Below are 21,791 nucleotides of genomic sequence, written 5' to 3'. Positions count from 1 at the left end.
ACAAAGGTGTTTTTATCACATTATGCCCCAAATATTTGCTCAGCGTTGAGATTCATCAACTTTGTTTTGATAACTTTTAAGTGGACGTATTTTATTTTATATTTAAGTTAAAAGGCCCGCTGACGAAAGCTAAATAAACCATGCTTATTTTTATTACTGCACCTAAGGAAATAAGTAAATAAAAATTCAATACAGCTAGCAATTAGCTGATACCTAATCAGAAAAATTCTCTAAAAGCAAATTTAAAACTAGGAAGAAAAAAAAAAGTGAAATCCTAAACAAAGTCGGCGGTGTTCTCTTCTTCAGGGAAGAAGTGCCTGTTGTAGAGCCAAATGGAATCGGCGGCGACTCGTTCGCTGTTTTGGTTGCGATGCCAAGAATAGTGAGCGTGAGTCCTGTTTCTTATGTCCAAAATGGCGTGTCCGAAACTTGCTTCTCTGTACGCCGAGTAGCTAGGCTGTGGCTCCGAAAAGCTTAAAAAAAATAGAGTTAAAAGAAAATTTCGACACCACAGGAAGATATTGGAGCATTATTGTGATCGTCAGATTCAAATCTTACTTATTCGCAATGCCTTCGATGTTACCACCGTCACCGATGGTGATGTAGATCGGAGCAGAAGGGTCTTTAATCGGGGCACTTAGTCCGTTTGTTATGTTGTATCTGATGTTTGAGACTCTCTCCTATTTACATATTATTGCAATATTAGTAGGAGACAATACAAAAAAAAAAACAAAATTCAAACTAGTTTGGATGGGGAAATTCACCACTTAAGCTACCCTATCTGGTCCCGTGAGACCTTGTTTGGCAAAATTTTATTTTATTTTTGAGATTATTTACACGGGACACAGGAAAAATTATCAAAAAAAATGTCACTAAAGGGGTTTATATGTTGGGGTTTTATGACATACCGATCGCTCGTAGGAGTGGACATGGCCAGCGAAGACAATGTCGACTTTGTGTTGAACAAACCACGGCTCGAACATGACTCTCATGCTCTCTCCTTCCATGTAGTGGTAGTTGTTGCTGTTGTACCACGGCGAATGAAGCAATACTATTAGCCATGGCGTCTCTGATCGGTTCACCCTCCCAAGCTCGTCCTCGAGCCACCTATACTGCGGAGTGTACTTGCCTTGTCACACAAGAAAACACAACGACACCGTTAAAAAAACATACATCTCAAAGTTCGAACATTTATTTGATTTTAACTTTTTTTTTTATAATACCATATGCCGAGTAGGAAGATAGGACGATAATGTGCGCCGAAGCGCGCTTGATCGAGTACCAAAGCGGGGAAGTGCTTTTCGAGGCCTTGTGTGGGACATGGTACCTATGCATGTATGGCTTGAAGGGCTTGGTCTCTCCCTGAAAAATAATTAGAAAAAAAAAAAAAAATTTAGGGCATGAAAAAGGGTAATGGTTGATTTTTTTTTAATAATATTTTTCCTACAATTTCGGGAGCTATATCGATTTCGTGATTTCCGGCGGTCCAAATCCAAGGCTGATAGGCTGTGCTCTTCTCGACAAAACGGGCCCACGAGTCCCACTTTCTGTTGTCGTGGTACGGGTGGTCGTCTGCGTAGGAAAGATCTCCGACGAACAACACGGCTTGCGCTTTAGGGTTTGACAAATAGTGCTCAAATGTTTGGAACGAGTCATATGTTTGCCCTAGATCGCCTGCCAGAGAGAAATTTAATTCGATCAATTATACATAATTGTGTATACTTCAAATTAAATATCAAGATAAAACACAAAATTATATATGAGTATCAATTTCTCTAGACACCTAACCTTTTGTTACCAAACTTTTTACAATTGCTATTAGTGCAATTATTAATTTTCTTCCTAAATCGAAACTCAAAGGGGAAAAAAGTGACGAGAAAACCCTAGATTATAACTAAATCGAAATTTAAAGTAGAATGATTATTAATTAGGTTCTCACCGATAACACCGAATGTGTACGGGACATCGGGTCCCACTTCCGGCGGAGTCGTGAACGAAAATTGCCGCTTCGCTGAGCCGAACCCTAGCTCATAAGTGTACTTTGTGTCATACTGCAGATTAACAAAAAAACACACTTTTAAACAAATATATATATATATATATATATATATATATATAATATTATAAAATATAGCAATCGATATATTAAATAAAAAAGCGGTTGAGACCTTTAATCTCCTGAGAGTGGCGTGGTGAATAAAGCCAGAGGTATAATTATAGTAAGTGTAAGTCTTTGTGATGGCTCGTTGAAGGTGTTTGTGTCCATGCCCATGTTTGCCGTGATCTTCCCAATACGTCACCGTATTGGGGTACTTCAACACTGGCGTAACCCACGATATTATCATCCCTCGTCCCACATAATCTCCTTGCGTTATGTGAACCTGTACACAAATACATAAATAAATAATATATTAATCAGTAGCACCTATATTATCATCCCTTGAATGTATATTTATGTATATATTATATATACTTGTTCTGGTGCATTGAAACCCGAAGGAGCAGGGAAAAGATGAAGAGGCATGTCAATGGAGGGTTCTGGGCCTCTGACGTAAGAGCTTGTCACGCCTCCATTGGAGACTTGAATGGTGGAGCTTAACAGAGCAAAGAAGAAGAACAAGATCATCGGAGACCATATCGCGGCCATTGTGCGATCTCTGTGAGTAGATGAGACCATTGTTATTCAATTTGGTGATTATAATCCAAGTGCTTATTTATAGTAGAAGGAAAGGGCAGTCTAAACTTTCGAGTTAATGGAATATTCGAATATATAATGGAATTAGGAAGAAAAGTCCAGTTTTATTTATATTTATTTATTTATAGTGAATGAAAGAAGTCGATCGAGTTCTTATTAATCGGATTAGGAATGTATATCTCTAACGGTTTGTTAATTGTTATGGAGTCTGTAGCTTGTTTGTTATATTTCTCTTATTGAGTTGATCACGATGGAATATGCGCTCGTGTGGTAGTATATAAAATAATATCTTATTAATTTATTTCGAGTCCGTAAAAAACGTCTGGTCGTTATTGAAAACAAATAAAGCACTTTTTTTTTATTATTATCATTATTAGAGTTGGTACTCCACTTGGTAGTCGCAAAAAAAAAAAGAAAAAAAAAGAGAAATTCACGAACATAGTTTTTTTTTAATTTTTTTAAGAACAGACCAATTTTGGTTTTGATCCCTTTTGATAAAGTGACGAGATAATATTTACGTGAACACCTCAAATTATTATAAATTATCTCCAATGCGCTTATGGACCAAGTGAGTATTTTGAAGGGGTGAGCGAGCAGACTCTCGCCTTATTAAATTTCTCATTAAAAAAAGAAAACATTGTTATTTATATGACAAAATTTGAGTTTTCATATAATAATATATATAGAGAATCATATAAAGAAAATGATATACAACCAGTGATTTCCAAGGTTGATTAGCATTACTTTATTTGTACGAGTTGACCTAGAACGCGTAAATCATTAGTAACTTTTGGTGTATATAAACCAAAAATTATGAAAATAGTTAATTTAAACATTTGACATTGCTAATTAGCTAAAGTTTAATAAATCTTAGGTAATGATGACGTGGCCTAATATTTGAAAGTGGTTATTTATCTAAGATTTATATCTATAAATATATGAAAGTGGTTATTTATCTAAGATTTATCAAACGTTAACTATTTAACAATATCAAACGTTTAAATTGGTTATTCTCCTAATGGACCCGTATATTAATATATTGAAATACTGCTTATCGATATTGTGTTGAGATTCATAATTATGGGCATACTCTTGGTTCACCACGATATAACCCCTACCAATGGATAAATCGTTAAATAAAGGATAACCCGAAAGTGTTTATAATATATATATATATATATATATATATATATATATCTATATATATATCTATATATAATAATATTAAGACAAAATAAAACTATTAATATTTAATATATTATATTTACGTATTATTATCATCTTTTAAAATTAAATAATCACATATCATATGCCTTTTATTTTATACTTGATGTATAATTATCATATTATTAATTAATTAGATTATAAATTTAAGAGTTACAATAATTAAATTTGTCATATGCGTGCAAGTGTGTGCCGATGTATACCCGTGTATACAAGTCTATAATTGTTTTCATTTTTATTATAAAAAATAAATACAATATTCAAATGAGCAATTACAGAACTGAATAAAAAATAAATATATTCAAATGAGCAATTACAAAAATTCACAAACTCCCACAATAGAATCCCACATCAACTGAAGAATATTGAAATCTGGATTTCAAATAGCTATAAATAAATAAAAAATTATGACTAACACTTATAATCTTGTTAGGCCAATAATCACAACCATAACTTAAAACATATAATATTATAACTAACATTAAAATATTATATGTTTTTCTTTCTTTCTTTTTTATAGTGTTATTCATAATGGCGGACTAGCAAGAACTTCCACAACGTTTACTATACTCGATCGGCGGACTAGGAATGGCATTCGATATTCAAAGATAATCAACTTAAATTCATGAGATGTCGCAAATCACGATGCTTCTATTCTCTAAGGAAGACGAGAAGAAAAAACATATTAAGTTAAAAGGTATTAGAAATATTGCTTTATTTTTGGGCGACAATTGCTCAATATGATTTTAATTAAAAAGGCTTCGACTCTAATTCCTATATACAATTGAAAAATAATGTAAAACAAATATAAGTTAATCCAAAATCACATTATGAAAAGCAGAAGAATGATTTATGTTTCGTGCATATAGAGTTTGCTGTTACCATTAAGTAAATTCGTCACTTTTTCTCTCTTGGTTTTAAATTCGTCACTCTCTCTTGTGCTTTCTTTACTACATTTTTTCATAAAAATTTCAAAAATTCATATCTACCTCATACGAACTCGAAATTGAGTGATTCAAAATCATATGGATCCGTGGCACTAAAATCTTCAAAAATAGACCATTGTGTTAGATGAAAAATAATTTTTAATGCGTCATGTTTACGTGTGTTTCTAATGACTTTTATTTCTGAAAATTTTCAGTTATTTTTCGTATCTATGGCAGTAACGTGATTTTTCTACATTATTTCCGAATTTTTTTTGTTATTTCCGTATCTATGACAGTAACGTGATTTTTCTACATTTATGTCATTAAACATGATTGTTCATCAAACACAATGGATCTATTTTTGAAGATCTCGGCGCCACGAATCCTTAAGATTTTGAATCACTCAATTTCGAGTTCACATGAAATAGATATGGATTTTTGAAGTTTTGAAGAAAAAAAATGTTTGAAAAAAAGTAGAGAGAGAAAGTGACGAATTCAAAACAAAGAGAGATAAAGTGATGAATGTATAAAATAAAATAAAAAACCGTTAAATTGATTTAAGGACACATTTGGAATTTTAACTCATTAACATAACTGCCACCTCATACATTTGACTATTTTATCATAATTTTTCAAACGTTTGACTTAGTTAGTAACAATTTTTTTTAAGTAAAATGACACTTTAGCCTTTGAATGATCCACACATAAATCGACTCTATACACAATTACAAATTACAACTATGCCACTGATAAATCATCCACGAAGGGTTCTAAAAGTCGATTATGCACATAAATGAGAAAGCAAACCTCAGATCAATTCAACGAAAACAAGAATAAAGACTAACTAAACTGAGACTAAAAAAATGAGAAACAAAATCCAAAACATTTAAAGAGGATGAAACACAACAAGAGTAATTGTATCACAAAAGAAGAAAAATCAACAAAATTTCAAGCAAAATGACTTTGACGCCTCACCAAGAAATTCATAAGCAAAATAAAAAAGAAAAAAAAAAACTAAACTCAAATTCCATAAACACACTTAAAATACTTTAACAAATATTTAGCGATATAAACCACAAAAACAGAAACATTTGCATTTTTCCAATATTTTTTAAATTTTTCGTAAATAATCATAAATATTTTGCAAATAGCAAAAAATATAACGTAACTAATGTTATTTACACATATTCACTAAAAATTTACTATGCATAAATAGATTTACGTTGATTATTTAAAAAATTCTAACGTTTTATATTACTAGATAGCCACCAGACTTTTAAGATTTTGTAAATTGCATAAACCTTCTTCATACTATAGTAACTTTTTTTTTCATTTGAGATCTCATACCGCTTCAAGTTCATAATTCCAAGCAAAATAAACAATAAATTATTTTAATTCAAACATTTTCAAATTCAAGCAAAAAATTATCACAAAACAGAACTAGCAAGCCTAATAATAAATCAAATTAAAATTATTTAACAATAAATTTTTATGAAAGTTATGACAGAGACTGAACTCTTTCCACGGTGATTTTGATTTTCACAAACTAATTTCTAGAGAAATAAAAATTTAAAACATACGCGATGCGTGGTGAGGTAAATTTCGAAAAAATAATTTGATTAGATGGGTGGGTAAGGAATATATAGATTTGGGAGTGTATCACAATTCACAAAGGGGAGTAATGAATAGTTAATGGTTTCCAAATGCATTGCAAGTAGATGAATAGTAATTGACTCATCCATGATATGCGACAGAAATGACAAAGGTTTGTTGTCGTTTTCCAGCTAAACTGATTTTGAGCGAAATCTTGAAAAAGCAGAGCGAACTAGCTGAGTAAATTCCCGGTTTTTCTTTCTCAGAAGACCTGGATCAAATTCGAGTATCGGGTCAAATCCAAGCATTTTCGCACTTCTACGGAATCCGAAGGTAATCTATGTCCATAATTCATTTTCCATTATCATTACGAAAGTTTACGTCAAAAATCCAATCTAGGGCATTTGAAACAGACTCGCTCATGAGTTTTTGAACCTATATAAGCATATGGAAATCCACGGGTAAACAAATCTGCAAAAATTGTGCAATACAATATACATGGAGAGAAAAAGAAGTGATCTGCGCTTCAGAGAAAGTCATCACAGCGTTAATGCGAAGTCATTTCGCCTAGTTCTACTTTTATGTCTCTACGAACTAGCGAATTCATCAATACGATTTTTGACAAGCAAAATTCGATTGTTATCATCAATCATACACAGTCTTCAAACAAGATAATCTCTGTTTCAATTTTTTTGTTCTGAGGTAAATGAGACGTCTATTTCTAAACGGTAAATGAAATCGGACAACGACTCATCGGAGAACGACTCAATGACGCCGCTGCAAATCTATCCGAGCCGGTCTCGGTTTCCTTGCTGCATTGTGTGGACGCCAATTCCTATCATCTCGTGGCTCGTCCCTTTCATCGGCCACATCGGGATATGCAGAGAGGACGGTGTGATTCTCGACTTTGCCGGCCCTAATTTTGTCTGCGTCGACAATTTCGCCTTTGGCTCCGTTTGCCGATACCTCCAGATCAGCAGACAAATGGTGGGGGTTTTTTTTTCTTTTTTTTTTTCATACCATATATACAACTATATCTTCCACAGGATCATCTTTTTTAAAACGCTTATTGATTGTGTCCAAACCCTATATATATTCTGCTCTGTATCTGAAAAACTTTGACATGTTTAGAAGTGATTTCTTATGGAAAGACCAACTCTTTTGGCGAAGTTTATGATAATATCTAGGGGTGACTGGTGAGGTAATTGTAAGAATTGGGAGTTAGATGAGGATTGTATTACTGGTCTCTTTAGTAACTCTGAGCTCTCGAAATATCCAAAATTACAATTCTGATCACAAAAGCTCTTAACATATTACTCTCGTCCTGGTCACGGATTCTTTCACCGCTTGTTCATTTTTTCACATGATTAGCCGTGCATGCGTAGATTCTGTGCTATATCTGAATCTTTAATGTGTATGAATCTCATATTTTATTTGGGATACAAAGATAATGTTTTACGATTTTTTTTTTTTTTTTTTTTTTTTTTTTTTTTTTTTTTTTTTTTGCATTTCCTTGAATAGATGAACACGCTAATCACGTTTCCTTCACTGAATGTGTAATCTTTAAGCTAGTGTTTGATATCTCGCATGATTTTCTGAACATGCCTATATTCTGTCAAACTCTGGATCCTTAGAATGTCTTAGAAGTGATTTTATCCCATGTTTTTGCATCGAATAAAAAAGAGTGAGAAATCTCAAATTTGGCATTCAAACAATAGCTTGTCTACGTGAAACCGACGACCCGTTTAGAATTAATTTGATCTTCAATTATTTTTTTTGTTGTTGCTTAGAACAGCTCTTTGTACGCATTTTACTCGTTCTAGTCACTGATTCTTTAAGCGACTGTTAATTTTCTCATCTTTTGCTTGAAATAAAAGAAACGAAATTCATTTTTTTCACAGGCTACTTATGTGCAATTTGTCCTCATTATCCATGCCACGAGCAATTACTCTATTAAAATTGGCACCGTACAATAGCGATTTTTCATCTTTTTTTGTATCAGTGTGAAGCGGTTGTGGAGCGAGAAGATCCGGAAGAGGGAGAGGCGGTGGTTTCAACGTGGGACGAAGCGCTGCGAAAGAGCACTGAGGAGTTTCAGCACCGGTCGTACAGCCTCTTCACTTGCAATTGCCACTCCTTCGTGGCCAACAATCTCAACAGGCTCGGCTTCTCGTCGCGCCAATGGAACGTCGTGAGCCTCGCTGCCCTCATCTTTCTCAAGGGCAAATGGGTCAGCACCGGCGACATTGTGAGGTCAAACTTGCCCTTTCTCTGCCTTCTCGTATTCGGAACCGTGTTCATCGGATACAAATTCCTCGTGTTTTTGGCTCTTTTCGGGCTTTCCTTAGTTGGTTGGTTTCTCGTTGGTACTTATTGTTTCAAGAACTTGATTCAGTTGTAGCTTGTAACTTACAACATATGATGAGGGTCCTTATTCGGAAAACTCAAATATTTTGGCCGGCAAAATAAGACCTAGTGTTTTTGTGATTTTGTAAAGTACCCGCTTTTATTTAAGAAGAAAAGAAAAGATGACAGTTATCCTTGAAAAGGTTACACAAAGGGAATGGAAAAAAAAAAGGATTGTGAGTTGTGATAATAAAAAATTAAAAAAAAAAAAAAAAAAATCATCCCATGAAAGCAAATAACTAAAAAAAACCACGTCTACTGTTTAAGATTATAAAAAAAATGTGATTAAAATTGATAATCTAGTGTAAAATCTTGAAAACTTAGTTACTTTACATTTCAAAGTTTCAAGTGAATTACCCGATATAAAAAATAAATAAAAATCACTTCAAGAAAATACCTAAATTTTGAGGTGGTATTTTTTTAAGAAAAAATATATACATGCCAACGAATACTTTTAAAAAATACCTAAATTTTGAGATGGTATTTTTTTATGAATAAATATATACATGCCAATGAATACTTTAAAAAATCTATAAGGAAAAAAAAAATAATTCAAATTCACTACTCCGTCAGATATTTGTTCTAGACATAAATCTCAATTTGGTGGGCTCCCTACTTATAGATAGAGAAGATATCCACATAAAAAGAAAATGAAAAAAATTTAATGTAGTGGTAATCTCATACACACTTCGGTTGAGATGTCCCGAGTTCAAGCTTTATGAAATGCTAAAATGCGTGAGTTAGCGACTTCAACGCCACCATATTATGGCTGATATATGCCATTTATTATCGTATTTTCAAAATAAGTAGTTTCCTTATTTAATTTTATCGTGTATGCTATATATTTGTATATCAATCAGTGAATAATATCAAGCATTTATAATCAATCCTCATTTCTTTATTAGCGTACCTCTTTAGAATTTATCTTAAATTATATAATTTTAGTCAATAGTGTCATGCGACTTTGTATTCCTAATATATCCTATAAATTTAACCAATAATGTCACTTTCAAAAAAAAAAAATATATATATTCTCAAATCATTTTCTAAAATCATTTGAAGACAAAGATGTCAGTAGTTATAAGTTTATAACTCATATCCTCCACTTTTTTTCACGCAGAAGATATCCACTTTTTATGTGCACCAAATTATTTTGAATAATGGCCTACCTTGTGTTTTTTAACACTTCTTTTCGTGATTCCGACTATTTTTATTGCCACATCGTTCTGGAAATCTTGAGAGCAAGGATGGAGCCAACTAAGGCCCAACAGAAATTTAAGCACTCTCTCAATTTTATTTTTATATTTTTTTAACCATATTTGTTTTTTTTTTCTCTATTTTTACTCTGAAAATTTACAAATTAGCCCTTCCTAGAAAACAAACTTCATTTAGCCTTCCCTAAATTTAGAGTCTAGCTCTAGCTCTTTCCATGCTTAAGAGTATACAAACTTTGGACGCCTAAAATTTAAACAAAAACAATTTGGCAGACTACATGTTGCCTTTGGATTTTTTTTTTTTTTGATAAAGCCTTTGGAATTCAAAAGACTAAACATCCCCTCTCAAAAGTTGAGGAATTAACTTCCCTGAAAAATGAAATTAAGAAATAAAGTTGCTTTGGATTCTTTATTTAGTCTTTGTACTCACTGTCAGTACTCACCCGTCTTTAAACACGTAATTGAAAATTGAATGATGAACATCTATCTAAATTGGAGAAATGTGATACCATGCCTATTCTAAAGGTAATACCCACAGCCTTCACAAATTAAATACATGTCTAATTATGTCTTCACCAAGACTAAGAAAATGCATAACTCGAGATCACATTTTTTAATAAATTTGATACCAACAATATGACTAGACCAATGTTATTTGGACACTCATAAGACCTATTTCTCATACTCGTGCTATAATTTTTATTTAACCGTAATATTCTCAACTAACCATGAATACACACCATTCGAATTTTAGAAGGGGAAATTTTGAATATAAGTTATTTTTGTATTGCGTTGTCTATTTTTTTTTTCTTTTTTATGAATGATCGTCAAATAATCTTTAATCGAGTTAGTCCGATATTTTTTTGTAATATTTTTTTAAGAAAAGACTGAAAATATCGTTTAAGCAAATATGACATTTCAGCACCAAACAATATAAATAGAGGAGCTGAAACATTGGAATACACACAACAAAGTCAAAACTCAAATTGTTAAAAAAAAAATAGTCTAAACTCAAATGAAGCAGCTTTCCCAGGCCTGACCAAATAATTTAGATTTCCGGAAGATAGTTTTTTACGTATAAAAATTCACATGCATACGAACATATTAAAACAAAATTGTAAGGAAAAAAAAAAATTAAAACCACTAGTACTGCTTCAGATATTTGTTCTAAACAGGAGTCTCAATTCGGTGGGCTCTATAATTTATAGATAGAGAAGAGAAGAGATCAGCGTAAAACGAAAGTAAAGAAAAAGATTTTTTTTCCCCCAAATAATTTGAAGACAAAGACGTAAGTAATTATATCCTCCACTTTTTATGTGCACCATATTGGTTCGACAAATGGCCTATTTTGTAACCGTGAACTCGTCCGTACCAGATTCCATGTGTTACGTTCGTTGCATGGGATGTGATTCGCCGATGGCAAACTCGTAATTACCGCGCCAAACTGAGGCTTATTTTCCAGACAAAAAAGAAAACCGCCATTCGTTGCTTTCCTATAAATACTCGGTGTTTGTTTCGCAAGAAAGGTATAGAGAAGAGACTAGAGACTTCTTTTCTGTTTGTTTTTTTTTTTTCACAGACAACGCGAAAGCGAGAGAGATAATGGCAGGCGAAGAGGGACAAGTGATTAGTTGCCACACCGTCGAAGCTTGGAACGAACAGCTTCAGAGAGGAAATGACTCCAAAAGATTGGTAATTCATTTTTCGTTATTTATAATAATTTTTCTTATTGGCGGTGTGGTTATCTGAATTATTATCACTCGCTTAATCTGGAATTTATTTTTGAAAGGTTGTATTTGGTTTTGGATGCGACACTAGTTTTATTTTCTCAAAATTTGAAGTGGTGGTGATTTGGGAATTTCTGTTTGACTCTCGTCTTTTGGTGTGAAAATTTCTATAATACGTAAACGTTATATATAAACGCTATGTGAAGACTGTGTTGTATGTTTTTTTTCACTCATTAGTAATTTAGTATATAGAATCCCTACTATATGTTTGCTGTGTAAGATAAGTATCATTTCTTCTATTTATTATTTATTGAATCGTTATTTTCGATATGAATTTAAAATACTAATTTGAGATATTAAGCATCACGAAATTTCATCTCAAAATTACTTCGCACTCAGTTCTCAATCTTTTTTTTTTTTTTTTTTTGCTGCGAATTCTAACATAGTATATTCTAAACAAGTGGTAATCTCCTTATAATTTACAAACAAGATTTTGTTTATGAAAATAAAATTCGAGTCTATCTATGTATGAGTATGAGTATGACCCTGAATAATCTATATGATCAGCTGGTGGTTGATTTCTCTGCTTCATGGTGCGGGCCGTGCCGATTCATCACTCCGTTCTTGGTCGAGCTCGCCGGGAAATTGCCCGGCGTCACCTTCCTCAAGGTCGATGTCGATGAATTGAAGGTAACCATAAAATTCACTTTCCATGTCATGTTTATTTTCCTCGATAAAAATTACGTTCGAAACAAAGGGGCTTTTAAGCACAATATTTCTGAGATAGTTTTTTGTGTGTGTGTAGTCTGTAGCCCAAGACTGGGCTGTGGAGGCAATGCCGACATTCATGTTCCTGAAAGAAGGAAGCATCGTGGGCAAGGTGGTCGGAGCGAGGAAAGACGAGATTCAAGAGATCATCGCCAAGCACGTTTCAGGCTCTGCTTCCGCTTGATTGATTGATTAATTGAGTGTTGATCATAGTTATGAATGGGATTTTTCCCATACTTTTTCTAGGTACACCTTTTTGATTCACAGTTACAGCCCCTTCTTGAGACTGATTTTTGTGTTCATCTTGATGCCAATTTCAATAAATAAATCAAATAAAAAAAAAAAAACCTATGTTGCCTTTCACATCATATTTTATCAGGCACTGCACACATGGAAGAAAAAAAAAGGTAATGCAATGGACACTCATACTAGGAAACCTTTCCTAGTATTTAACCTGTTAGGGATTTGAATTTTTTTTTTTTTTTTCAATCCCCAAGATACAAAACACATAAACTACAGTACACCCGCACATTTTCGAGTGGCCGTATCCCGTAAAAAGGCCGGGGACCGAAAAGCCTAAAGTCAAACTCTTCCTAAGGACCCGAATTTGCGGGAACCTTAGGAGTATACAAATTTTGGACACCCTAAAAGTTTTAACAAATACAATATGTGAATTAGCACACTACATGTTGCCTTTGGCAATCAAAACACTGAACACATTCACCTAAAAAAAATGAAACTACGGAAACAAATTTGCTTCTGGTTCTTTGCAGTGACTGGTAGTTCTTTTATTATCTTTCTTTTTTAAATGGGGTTTCGTTAATTACCACCACCATCGGTCGCCATGGTCGGGGAACAAACAGCTTCGACAGAAAGCCGCTTTAACACGTTCGGACACGGGTCTCTCCCGAAATTGCTGTTGGCTATGGTGACAAAGCATCTCTGCTTCCCTATGCACTTCTGTAACGGAATAGACGAGGATCGCAAAAAAACCCGATCAGCTTTTTGCTGTTATTGGTAGAAAAATGAGATGGGATTGAAACGTGCGGTCGTTCGTTACCTTCTCCATGACGGAATAAGAGGCCCGGGAATGGCAAGCTCCTTCCTTGTAACTGCCGCAAGTTCCGGAAGGAGTTCCGAAGCTGGCGAACTTGATGGACGAGATCGAGTGGCCGCGGCCGCATCGGAGGTGGACTTTCGGGCTGTGAAACTCTTCCGATTTTCCGTAGCTCTCGATGTGCCAGTTCTTGATCATCGGATGGTACTCCGCGACCTCGGCGCACACCGTCGACATCGATCTCTTCACCAGAGAGATTCTCGATGGGTCTCCACCGAGCTCCTCGAAGAGCACCAACAGGTTTTGCTTCGGCCTCAGCCAAGACCGCGGAACGTGGTACCTGAAAAAAAAAAAAAAACATTAAAACCAAATGGGAAACTCGCGTTAGTAAAAACCCTTGATCAAATTGCCCTATTGCAACATTCGCTAACTAACCATCGTTGCGTTGGTTTTCCACAACCGGCTTGACACTTGGTAGGCTTAAAGCGTCCGGCGTAGTTACATTTGTCGCAATTGCCCTCGGCGAAGGCCGTCCAGTACCTTCCGATGCTCTGCCCGTTGATCCATACTTGTCCTTTTCCCATTCCGTCCATGTCGAGAGCCAATGGCTCGTCTCCTTCGGGTGCATTAAAGTACGTCTGGAGAATCAAGATCGAAAACAAAAAGGAGAGATTTAAGACCAAATTTAAACACAGTTGTTTGGAGGTTTCAATCTCTCTTTTGGACCCGGTGTTTACCTTGTGCCAAGTCAAGGGCTGTTGTCTGTTCTCGACTAGAGACCCGCGAGTCCATTCCACGGAGGAATACTGGTTTGTCGAGATGAGATCCAAACTCTCTCCTTTCAGTCCGACCTGTGTTTCACAGAGGCATGAAATGGGATGAGAGAGTTTCTCGTGTAGCCCAAAACGAGATTATTGTTGTAATCACGTACCTGATAAGTCCACTTCTGCCATGTCAAGTCCCGTTTTCCTTGGTCGAGCCCGTGCAGAGCGACTGGGCCGAGGATTCCAGTGTTCCATGTCTCATAGTGTCCTCCAACATTCTTCAACATCAAACATACAGAGTTTTTCAATCAAATTTATTCGGACAAAAAGTTCCATGTATGACAGATAAGAAACTACTTTTGAATTGGGAATTATATAAGTGATGCGAGGTCAAGGAATGAGAAAATACCGGCAAACCGACGGCAACGCTGAGCAAAGCGATTCTGTTTTCACCGGCGCGTAGCTTCACTTTTTCGTTGTACGTGAATCTCCGGTTTTCTCTCGTCCCAAAGGCAGAACCTATTTAGACAAACAAGAATAGTTTCGAGTCTAAGTCGGTCGGGTAATCAGAGAACAGAAAAGCAAGAAAATAAAATGAGTCGCGAATCGCACCAGTAAGCTGTCCGTTGATAAAAATGTGCACGGCATGTCCCGTGGATTGAATGATGAGAGAGGGTTGTTCGCCTCCACGCAAGAACGACTCCGACGCACCGATATCGACACTGCATTCACATATTGACATATACCATCATGATATGTTTCTCCGAAAAAAAATGTCAAGGTCACATATTTTATACTGAACTAGCCTGAGTAGTAAACTTTTTAGCTTAAGTTTGGCCAAGTTTGTTAACAATTTTGCAAAACCTTCTAAGTTTCAGTTCTAGATTTCACAATAGAAAATAGGATATGATAGTATTTCATATCCGGGTAAGAATATAATGGAGCTGGGGATATTACAAACTTTACCTAGTCATGTACCACAAGTAATCACTGGCGTCTCTTGTGACGTTGACCTGTTCCAAGAGACCCGGGGCCGAGAATGTCCCACTATCGTCTGACGACAAGAGATCTTCGTTGTAACTCTCCCACGAGAACGCCTCCGTATTCGTCGGCAACATCTCCATTTTAGATGTCTGAACTCCAACCTATAGATGGAAAACAAGAAAAGCTTTTAAAGAAGCCCTTTTACAATGGAGGGAAAAGCGAAAGATACACCATTACAAAAATGCTTTACCTTGGCGGTATTGAAAACCACGTTTCTACAGTCGGGGAGAATGCTGACGGACCACGGAGGCAGATTGTAATGCATGTTGTTGAACATCACTCTCGCGGCCTTGTCCGTGTCGTAGTTCGACAGAAAAGCCGAGCACTCTCCGGATTCGGAAGTATATACATGAGCCTGGAAATCGGAAAAGAAAATAAATAGATGTTTTTTTTCTGGGGTGCCGGTAAAAGAATGCCCTGATTGAATTATGGATTTTCAGCTAAAAAAATAAACCTGTTGGAAATTTCCGAGAGAAGTGATGATGGGATCGGCTGAAACCAGGGCCGGCTCGCACATCTTGATAGCCCTGTGAAGCTCCTTAAGATGGCCATACTTTGGTTGTCTTATCAAACCTGCCATTATTTTTGCACCAAAATGATTAGATTTTTTTTTTATAAAAAGAAAAAAAAATTGTAGGCTTGAGAATTTTTGTTCTTACCATATTCATCTAACGGAGCGTCGTAGTCATAGCTAGTTGTGATGAAAGGCCCGCCGGCTGTACGGCCAAAATTCGTACCACCGTGATACTGTTTTCAGGCATCACCGAAATTCAATTTTGAGAAACTGAGAATCTTACTATTTCAGAAAATAAATAAATGCATTCATAAACTAGAATCGGATACTGAGTTAAAACAAAAAAAAAAAACAGACCATGTAGTAATTGACAAAAGAACCTCCTCTCTGAAGGAACCGAGCAACCGCAAATGCCAAGTCCTGAACCGGTCTGTGGTGAATCGGACCCCCAAACTCCGTGAACCTTCCAAAACAAATACAAAATTAAGAAACTGATTCCACTCAATAAAAAGAAAAAAAAGGAAAACAAAAACAGAATGTTCAAACTTCAAACACAACATACCAGCCACTCCAAGCTTCAGTCCAGATGGTAGGTTTGTATGGCTTGTTTGGAGTGAAAGCGTTGCAGTAGAAACCGTTGCATGTGTTTATCTGTACATACACACACAAACACACACACCAAAAGGTCATACACATTGCTAAAAAAAATATTCGGTTAAATAGGCAATGGAGACTTGTGAATTTGCGAAATAGTCAAGATTTGTCAAAAAATTTAGCCAAAATTTGAAAAATGTGCAAGGCATCATGTCAATAATTTAAAAAAAAAAAAAAATTACCACGGGATCGGGAGCATCGTCTTCCTTGCACATAACCCAAGGCACACCAGTTTTCAAGCCAACGGCCATTTCCGCGGCCCAAGTCATGTAGTTATAAGCCGGAGCCCCAAACAACTTGCTTTGCACTCCATATTCATTCTCAATCTAAATTAAACGAAGAAAAGATCAGCCATTTGAATTTATTTTCTAAATTGAGATCTTTGATCTTTCCTTGCTAGTAAGTCTGTCGGTGGTACCTGAGAGAGTATGATGGGACCACCCTGGGACTCAAACAAGCTCTCACTCTTCATCAGCCCAACAATCTTTTCAGTAAAACCTTGCATTGCTCTCTACACAACACAACACCCATAAAAATAAAATTAAAACATGTCTCAAAGGCTACATTATATTACAGTTCAAGAGTTTCTTGAAAGGATTTGGCAGGAAAAAAAAAATTACCTTAAAAGGCTCATTGTCTGTTCTGAAGCTGATTCCTGGCACATACTTCAGCCAAACGGGAAATCCTCTGCAAATAACAATAAATAAGATAATTTTAGCTGTCAAAGAAAATAAAATTATCTATAAAATGTGAAACCAGAATGGCAGAAATTGAATTTGAACCACATGCGTCACTGAGAGAAAGAGAGAGAGCTAAACAAAATTAGTACCCGAAATTCCACTCGGCACAAACATAAGGTCCAATTCGAATATGAGCATAAAGTCCAGCTTTCTGTATTGTCTTTATGAACCTCACCAAGTCATTTCTTCCTTCAAAATTGTACTGCAAAAAAAAAAAAAAAAAAAAACCCACGAAAAAATGAGAAAAGTTTTTTTTTTTTTTTTTTTGTATATGGGAAAAAAGAAATTCAGTGAGAATTCTCAAAAAAAAAAAAAAAAAAAAAAAACATACGTTGCCTTGAGTGGGCTCGTGAACATTCCAAAACACATAGGTCTCAATCACATCCAAACCTCCATCTTTAGCCTTCTCTATCAGATCCTCCCACATCTGCGAGAACAAAAACACACGCATTTCTGTTACAAAAACGACCCAGAAACGGAAATGTGGAAAATTCGAGGACTTCGTGAAGAAGAAAAAGGAAGGAAACGAAGCGAAACCTCTGGAGTACTTCTTGGGTAATGAATAGAGCCAGAGAAGAGAATTCTTCTCTTCCCATTGATAACAATGGCTTTCCTATCGTACGTGACTTTACATTGGACCAATTCCGAGCCCAAGAACAGACCTCCCATGAGCAGGAAAAACCGTAGCTTCACTGCGTCGTTGCTCTTCATTTTCCTCCCCTTGAAGTTTGTGTGAAATGTAGTTGGAGAGAGAGAGAGAGAGTCTTAAGAAGAGTTCATATTTGTGGGTATGAAAATGAAATAAGAGGCTATTTATATATGGGATTGTGAGTTCACACAGAATGTATAGAGTCCACAAATGTCCAGAGTCGTCACTGCGTGGCCGTGAGAAAAGCAATACGAACGACACTGCTGAATATAATCTGTCGGTTATTTATTTCAAGCTATCTCAATATTTTACATATTTATAAAACAATAAATTTATATTAGTTTTTTTTTTTTTTTTTGTGCTAAATATATATGGTAGTGTTACTAGTGTATTGAACTTGAAGAAAAAAAAATCCAAAAAAAATTGCTAAAAATTGATGGGTTTTATCCTTTCATTTTTGTTTTGATGTGACGAGATTGTATTATGAATTTAGTACCAGTTTGACAAATTATAAGTTATAATCAGTGAGTGGTTTAACACGCGCTTATTATAAGTTTTGTTGTAGTTGTATTTTATTATATGTCAGCAGTTTTTTACTTTTGCTTTTGTTCTTTTCTCTTTATTTTATTGTCTAATACTAACCTCTTTAAGTGATTAAGTATCTCCTGGTATAGGTTAAAAAGATGAGCAAAACTAACAGCTTTTTAGAGTGCTTAAAAACCCAACAAAAAAGTTTAAAAAGGGTTTTTATTTTTTTGTTTTTGGTTTTATTCATTGGTCAAAAAAAATTAAGGTTTGCTTGCTTGAATATATGTTAATAATATTAGAATGGCTCAATTGCATTACCTAATAGTTTAGGGATTAAAATATTTCTTTATATCTCTCTCTCTCCCACTCTCTGACTTCTTGCTTTTAAGAAAGTAGTCTACAAAGGAAAAGTTGCACAACCATGTCTAACATTTTTGGCCATTGATTTTGACTTCGGCTTTGGGATTGAACATTTGACTAGTTTATTTAATAACATAATTTATACACAGTACCAAGTACCAAGCACCAAGCATTTAACAAACTAATTTTTTTTTAAACTTTGTCGAAATTGCAAAATGAAATAGACTTCAGTTGTGTTGGTTAAAATGCGGTAATTAAAATATTATTCTAAAATAACCTTAATCATGTGAGTCGTGACCTTACATTTAAATGAAATACAATATGTGAGAGAAAACCCACTCGTCTTGGCTTTTGGACAAAGGCAAAAAATACATACCGTACCATTTCCATGTGATCCCCTAACTCTTTTTTTTCTTCTTACCTACAATTTTATGTATTTATTTAAGCTATTCTTTGGAGTCATGTGAACATGAAGAACAAAAAAAATTGGGAATTTGCCTTCTCTCAACTTCCTACCCATCACCTGATTTATCACCTTTATCTTCTGTCACAATCTCGCAATCTCACTGTTCTATAGCAAACATCATATTAACAAATTTTATTACAAACGTCATAAACAACTTAATATCACCAAATACATCACATGTTTTATTTTTACCTAAAAAGAATTGTCATGTATATATTCTTATGGAAACACTTGTCAGATCACAAGACTCTCAAACCCTCTTTTGTCTTCTTAACCCTACTCGTGTCACATAGAAGAAGTAGATCTGTTATCTTTTTTTTTTTTTGAAAGCAACCACCCCCTGAGGACCTCTCTCCTCGTTAAGGAGAGTAGTAGAGAGAGGGGAGGCAGGGGATTCATTTCAAACAGTCAAATTTTAATGTGTTCCGCACAGGGGGGGAACTTCCCCGTCCTTACAGAAACCAAAATCTTCAGAAAACGTAGCCCATTTACAAAGGTTGTCCGCAACACTATTGACCGTTCTACAACACCACAAAAACTTAACAACATCAAACTCTTTTGCTAAGTCTAAAACTGAATTATACAAAGGAATAACAGTCCAAAAAGGGCAATCTTTCGATCCCGCTAAGCTTTCCATGACGGTTTTGTTATCACCCTCCAGCTCCAAACTCTTGATGTTCATGAATCTAGCAGTGAGCAGGGCCATCTGGACAGCCTTGAGTTCAGCTCCTGAGGCAGAGTCCGCTTCGATGCGACACCGCCACAGCCACAGCGGCGCTCCAACTTTATCCCGGGCGACGACTCCACAGGAAGCTCCGGAGGTACTGAACGAGGCATCGACATTGAGTTTTGATCGTCCTAGGGGCTGGAGGCCCCACCTTGGGCCGGGGCGAGCAAAGGGAACCTTCGGCCGGAGTCTGTCGCGCCGGGAGGTAATGTGACCAACGAGACGAGTCTTGATTTTTCTGAGAGACTCTTCACAGTTGCGCCGGATACCTCTGAAAATGAGCTCATTCCGCCGATCCCAGAGTTCTTCAAAAATCGCCCATGCTCTAACAACAAAATCATCCAGCAAGCCCCCATTTTTGTTCAAGGATTCGTTGAGTTCCAGCACCGCTGAGATGAGAACTACTCCCTCCGACCGATTAGGCCAGTCCCAAGAGCGGCCGAGCCCTTCGGCCAACCAGAAAATTTTCGTTGTGGCGCACCGAAAAAAGAGATGGGCTTCTGTTTCGTCTTCAGCTCCGCAAAATCTACAACTTGGATCAGCGGCCAAACCGCGACGGACCAGTAGAGGCCCTAAGGTAAAGCACTTAGCGGCTATCTTCCATAGAAAGAATTTGGCACGTTCGTGGATCTTCAGCTTTCAAATCTTTTTCCATACTTTGTCTACGGGATCGTCGTGGGGTTGAGAGAGTTTCCGCAAAAGCCGACTTAACAGAAAACACCACATTATCATTGGCAGTCCAGCACAAAGTATCACGGCGGCAGCCTTGGGAGATTTTGATTTTTTCGATACGCGGAACCCATTCTTCTCCACAATAATCAGCAATTCTTTGATTCTCTCAGGTTCTCCCCGAATCTGACATAATATATTTCACCAAAATCCCTTTGAAATCTCCTACTCCTTAATCGGCTAGGCATATGGATGGCCCTATCCAAATGTCTGTGAATAAATTTGCCTCTTCTCCATTCCCAATACTATAGCAGGAATTTTGTTTGATGAAATCTCTAGTCGAGCTGATATCTTTCCAACCGGGAGAGTGATTTTGCTTGCTATCCAAGTCCAAAAAAAATTTCTTCTCACAATATCGTTGCTGAAGAATGTTCACCCACAATGACTTGGAATTAGAGGCCATTTTCCAGCCCAATTTAGCCACTAAAGCCTTGTTGATATTTTCAAATTTGTTAAAGCCCATGCCACCCTTCGCTCGAAGAAGACAAAGCCGATCTCAACTCACGGAAGCAAGGAACCTCTCATTCTCCCCTGAGCCTTTCCACCAAAAGTTTCTAGACATCTTGTCTAAGTCATTGCAGAACTTCTTTGGAAGAATGAAGGTAGACATGACATATATCGGAATACTTTGGACCACCGCTTTAATCAACGTGCTTATCCCGGCTCTAGAGATTGTTTTGGCCATCCAACCCTCGAGTCTATCTTGCACTTTCTTCTTCAAATAATTGAAACTCTCGGATTTGATTCTCCAAATAAAAAGAGGATTACCTAAGTGATAGATATCATTGTGGCATTTTTTCATACCGAGAAGAGCTCCGATGCGCCTCTTGGTCTCCCTCGAGCAATTATTAGAAAAAACTATCCCGGATTTATTGAGATTGACTTCTTGACCTGACCATCCAAGATACTTCTCTACACAATTCCACACGCTAGACACCTCTTTCTCGCTCTCCCGGCAAAAAAGAATAGTATCGTCGGCGAACATAAGATGGGAAATGCTAGGCAC

At 36.0% G+C, this 21,791-nt stretch overlaps 5 protein-coding genes across 6 annotated transcripts; 2 read left to right on the top strand and 3 right to left on the bottom strand.

Annotated features, from left to right (window-relative positions):
• Positions 1-119: 119 nt before the first annotated feature.
• On the bottom strand, positions 120-2,563 carry PAP25 (purple acid phosphatase 25). Of its 2 annotated transcripts, none has more exons than XM_089611128.1 (8): positions 2,474-2,563; positions 2,169-2,381; positions 1,947-1,992; positions 1,448-1,674; positions 1,224-1,362; positions 909-1,129; positions 559-680; positions 120-473 (listed from the first exon to the last, which is right to left on the bottom strand). In XM_089611128.1, the coding sequence occupies exons 1-8, from the start codon at positions 2,522-2,524 to the stop codon at positions 275-277; spliced, it is 1,218 nt and encodes a 405-aa protein (XP_089467254.1). In that variant the 5' UTR covers positions 2,525-2,563; the 3' UTR covers positions 120-274. The 2 variants fall into 2 exon arrangements, with proteins under 2 accessions (XP_089467254.1, XP_089467253.1); XM_089611127.1 differs by having other exon boundaries at positions 1,940-2,051; positions 2,474-2,539.
• A 4,052-nt stretch (positions 2,564-6,615) lies between these two features.
• On the top strand, positions 6,616-8,925 carry RTH (RTE1-homolog). The gene is made up of 3 exons (XM_089610936.1): positions 6,616-6,771; positions 7,141-7,425; positions 8,441-8,925. The coding sequence occupies exons 2-3, from the start codon at positions 7,171-7,173 to the stop codon at positions 8,837-8,839; spliced, it is 654 nt and encodes a 217-aa protein (XP_089467062.1). The 5' UTR covers positions 6,616-6,771; positions 7,141-7,170; the 3' UTR covers positions 8,840-8,925.
• A 2,660-nt stretch (positions 8,926-11,585) lies between these two features.
• TRX1 (thioredoxin H-type 1) lies at positions 11,586-12,900 on the top strand. The gene is made up of 3 exons (XM_089611366.1): positions 11,586-11,750; positions 12,353-12,475; positions 12,591-12,900. Exons 1-3 carry the CDS (start codon positions 11,661-11,663, stop codon positions 12,735-12,737), a joined length of 360 nt encoding a protein of 119 aa, XP_089467492.1. The 5' UTR covers positions 11,586-11,660; the 3' UTR covers positions 12,738-12,900.
• Positions 12,901-12,961: 61 nt separating this feature from the next.
• BGAL3 (beta-galactosidase 3) lies at positions 12,962-18,231 on the bottom strand. Its single transcript, XM_089611365.1, has 19 exons — positions 17,864-18,231; positions 17,658-17,753; positions 17,416-17,528; positions 17,207-17,273; positions 17,005-17,097; positions 16,769-16,912; positions 16,495-16,583; positions 16,290-16,395; positions 16,078-16,165; positions 15,873-15,991; positions 15,609-15,773; positions 15,341-15,519; positions 14,987-15,096; positions 14,784-14,893; positions 14,542-14,652; positions 14,348-14,461; positions 14,046-14,248; positions 13,614-13,950; positions 12,962-13,513 (listed from the first exon to the last, which is right to left on the bottom strand). The coding sequence occupies exons 1-19, from the start codon at positions 18,035-18,037 to the stop codon at positions 13,373-13,375; spliced, it is 2,559 nt and encodes an 852-aa protein (XP_089467491.1). The 5' UTR covers positions 18,038-18,231; the 3' UTR covers positions 12,962-13,372.
• Positions 18,232-19,744: 1,513 nt separating this feature from the next.
• LOC149399633 (uncharacterized) lies at positions 19,745-21,470 on the bottom strand. Its single transcript, XM_089610335.1, has 2 exons — positions 21,291-21,470; positions 19,745-20,653 (listed from the first exon to the last, which is right to left on the bottom strand). The coding sequence occupies exons 1-2, from the start codon at positions 21,468-21,470 to the stop codon at positions 19,745-19,747; spliced, it is 1,089 nt and encodes a 362-aa protein (XP_089466461.1).
• Positions 21,471-21,791: the final 321 nt, after the last annotated feature.

The sequence above is a fragment of the Urtica dioica genome, chromosome 4 (assembly GCF_054948205.1).
Source record: "Urtica dioica subsp. dioica isolate 48M chromosome 4, U.dioica_male_clone48M_v1_H2, whole genome shotgun sequence".
Lineage (NCBI taxonomy): Eukaryota > Viridiplantae > Streptophyta > Magnoliopsida > Rosales > Urticaceae > Urtica > Urtica dioica.
This window is presented reverse-complemented; position numbering and strand designations above follow the sequence as displayed.

Excerpts from the sequence above, each read along its gene's own strand:
- LOC149399633 (XM_089610335.1), bottom strand. The coding sequence starts at position 21,470 with ATGGCCAAAACAATCTCTAGAGCCGGGATAAGCACGTTGATTAAAGCG. Across the intron at positions 20,654-21,290 it reads ATGAGAGGTTCCTTGCTTCC|ATAGCCGCTAAGTGCTTTAC; the intron begins GTGAGTTGAGAT and ends TTTCTATGGAAG.
- PAP25 (XM_089611127.1), bottom strand. The coding sequence starts at position 2,524 with ATGCCTCTTCATCTTTTCCCTGCTCCTTCGGGTTTCAATGCACCAGAA. Across the intron at positions 1,130-1,223 it reads ATCTTCCTACTCGGCATATG|GCAAGTACACTCCGCAGTAT; the intron begins GTATTATAAAAA and ends TTGTGTGACAAG. Across the intron at positions 681-908 it reads TCCACTCCTACGAGCGATCG|GAGAGAGTCTCAAACATCAG; the intron begins GTATGTCATAAA and ends ATATGTAAATAG.
- BGAL3 (XM_089611365.1), bottom strand. The coding sequence starts at position 18,037 with ATGAAGAGCAACGACGCAGTGAAGCTACGGTTTTTCCTGCTCATGGGA. Across the intron at positions 17,098-17,206 it reads CAGACAATGAGCCTTTTAAG|AGAGCAATGCAAGGTTTTAC; the intron begins GTAATTTTTTTT and ends TGTGTTGTGTAG. Across the intron at positions 14,894-14,986 it reads TATCAACGGACAGCTTACTG|GTTCTGCCTTTGGGACGAGA; the intron begins GTGCGATTCGCG and ends TTGTCTAAATAG.
- TRX1 (XM_089611366.1), top strand. The coding sequence starts at position 11,661 with ATGGCAGGCGAAGAGGGACAAGTGATTAGTTGCCACACCGTCGAAGCT. Across the intron at positions 11,751-12,352 it reads GAAATGACTCCAAAAGATTG|CTGGTGGTTGATTTCTCTGC; the intron begins GTAATTCATTTT and ends CTATATGATCAG. Across the intron at positions 12,476-12,590 it reads TCGATGTCGATGAATTGAAG|TCTGTAGCCCAAGACTGGGC; the intron begins GTAACCATAAAA and ends GTGTGTGTGTAG.
- RTH (XM_089610936.1), top strand. The coding sequence starts at position 7,171 with ATGAAATCGGACAACGACTCATCGGAGAACGACTCAATGACGCCGCTG. Across the intron at positions 7,426-8,440 it reads TCCAGATCAGCAGACAAATG|TGTGAAGCGGTTGTGGAGCG; the intron begins GTGGGGGTTTTT and ends TTTTTGTATCAG.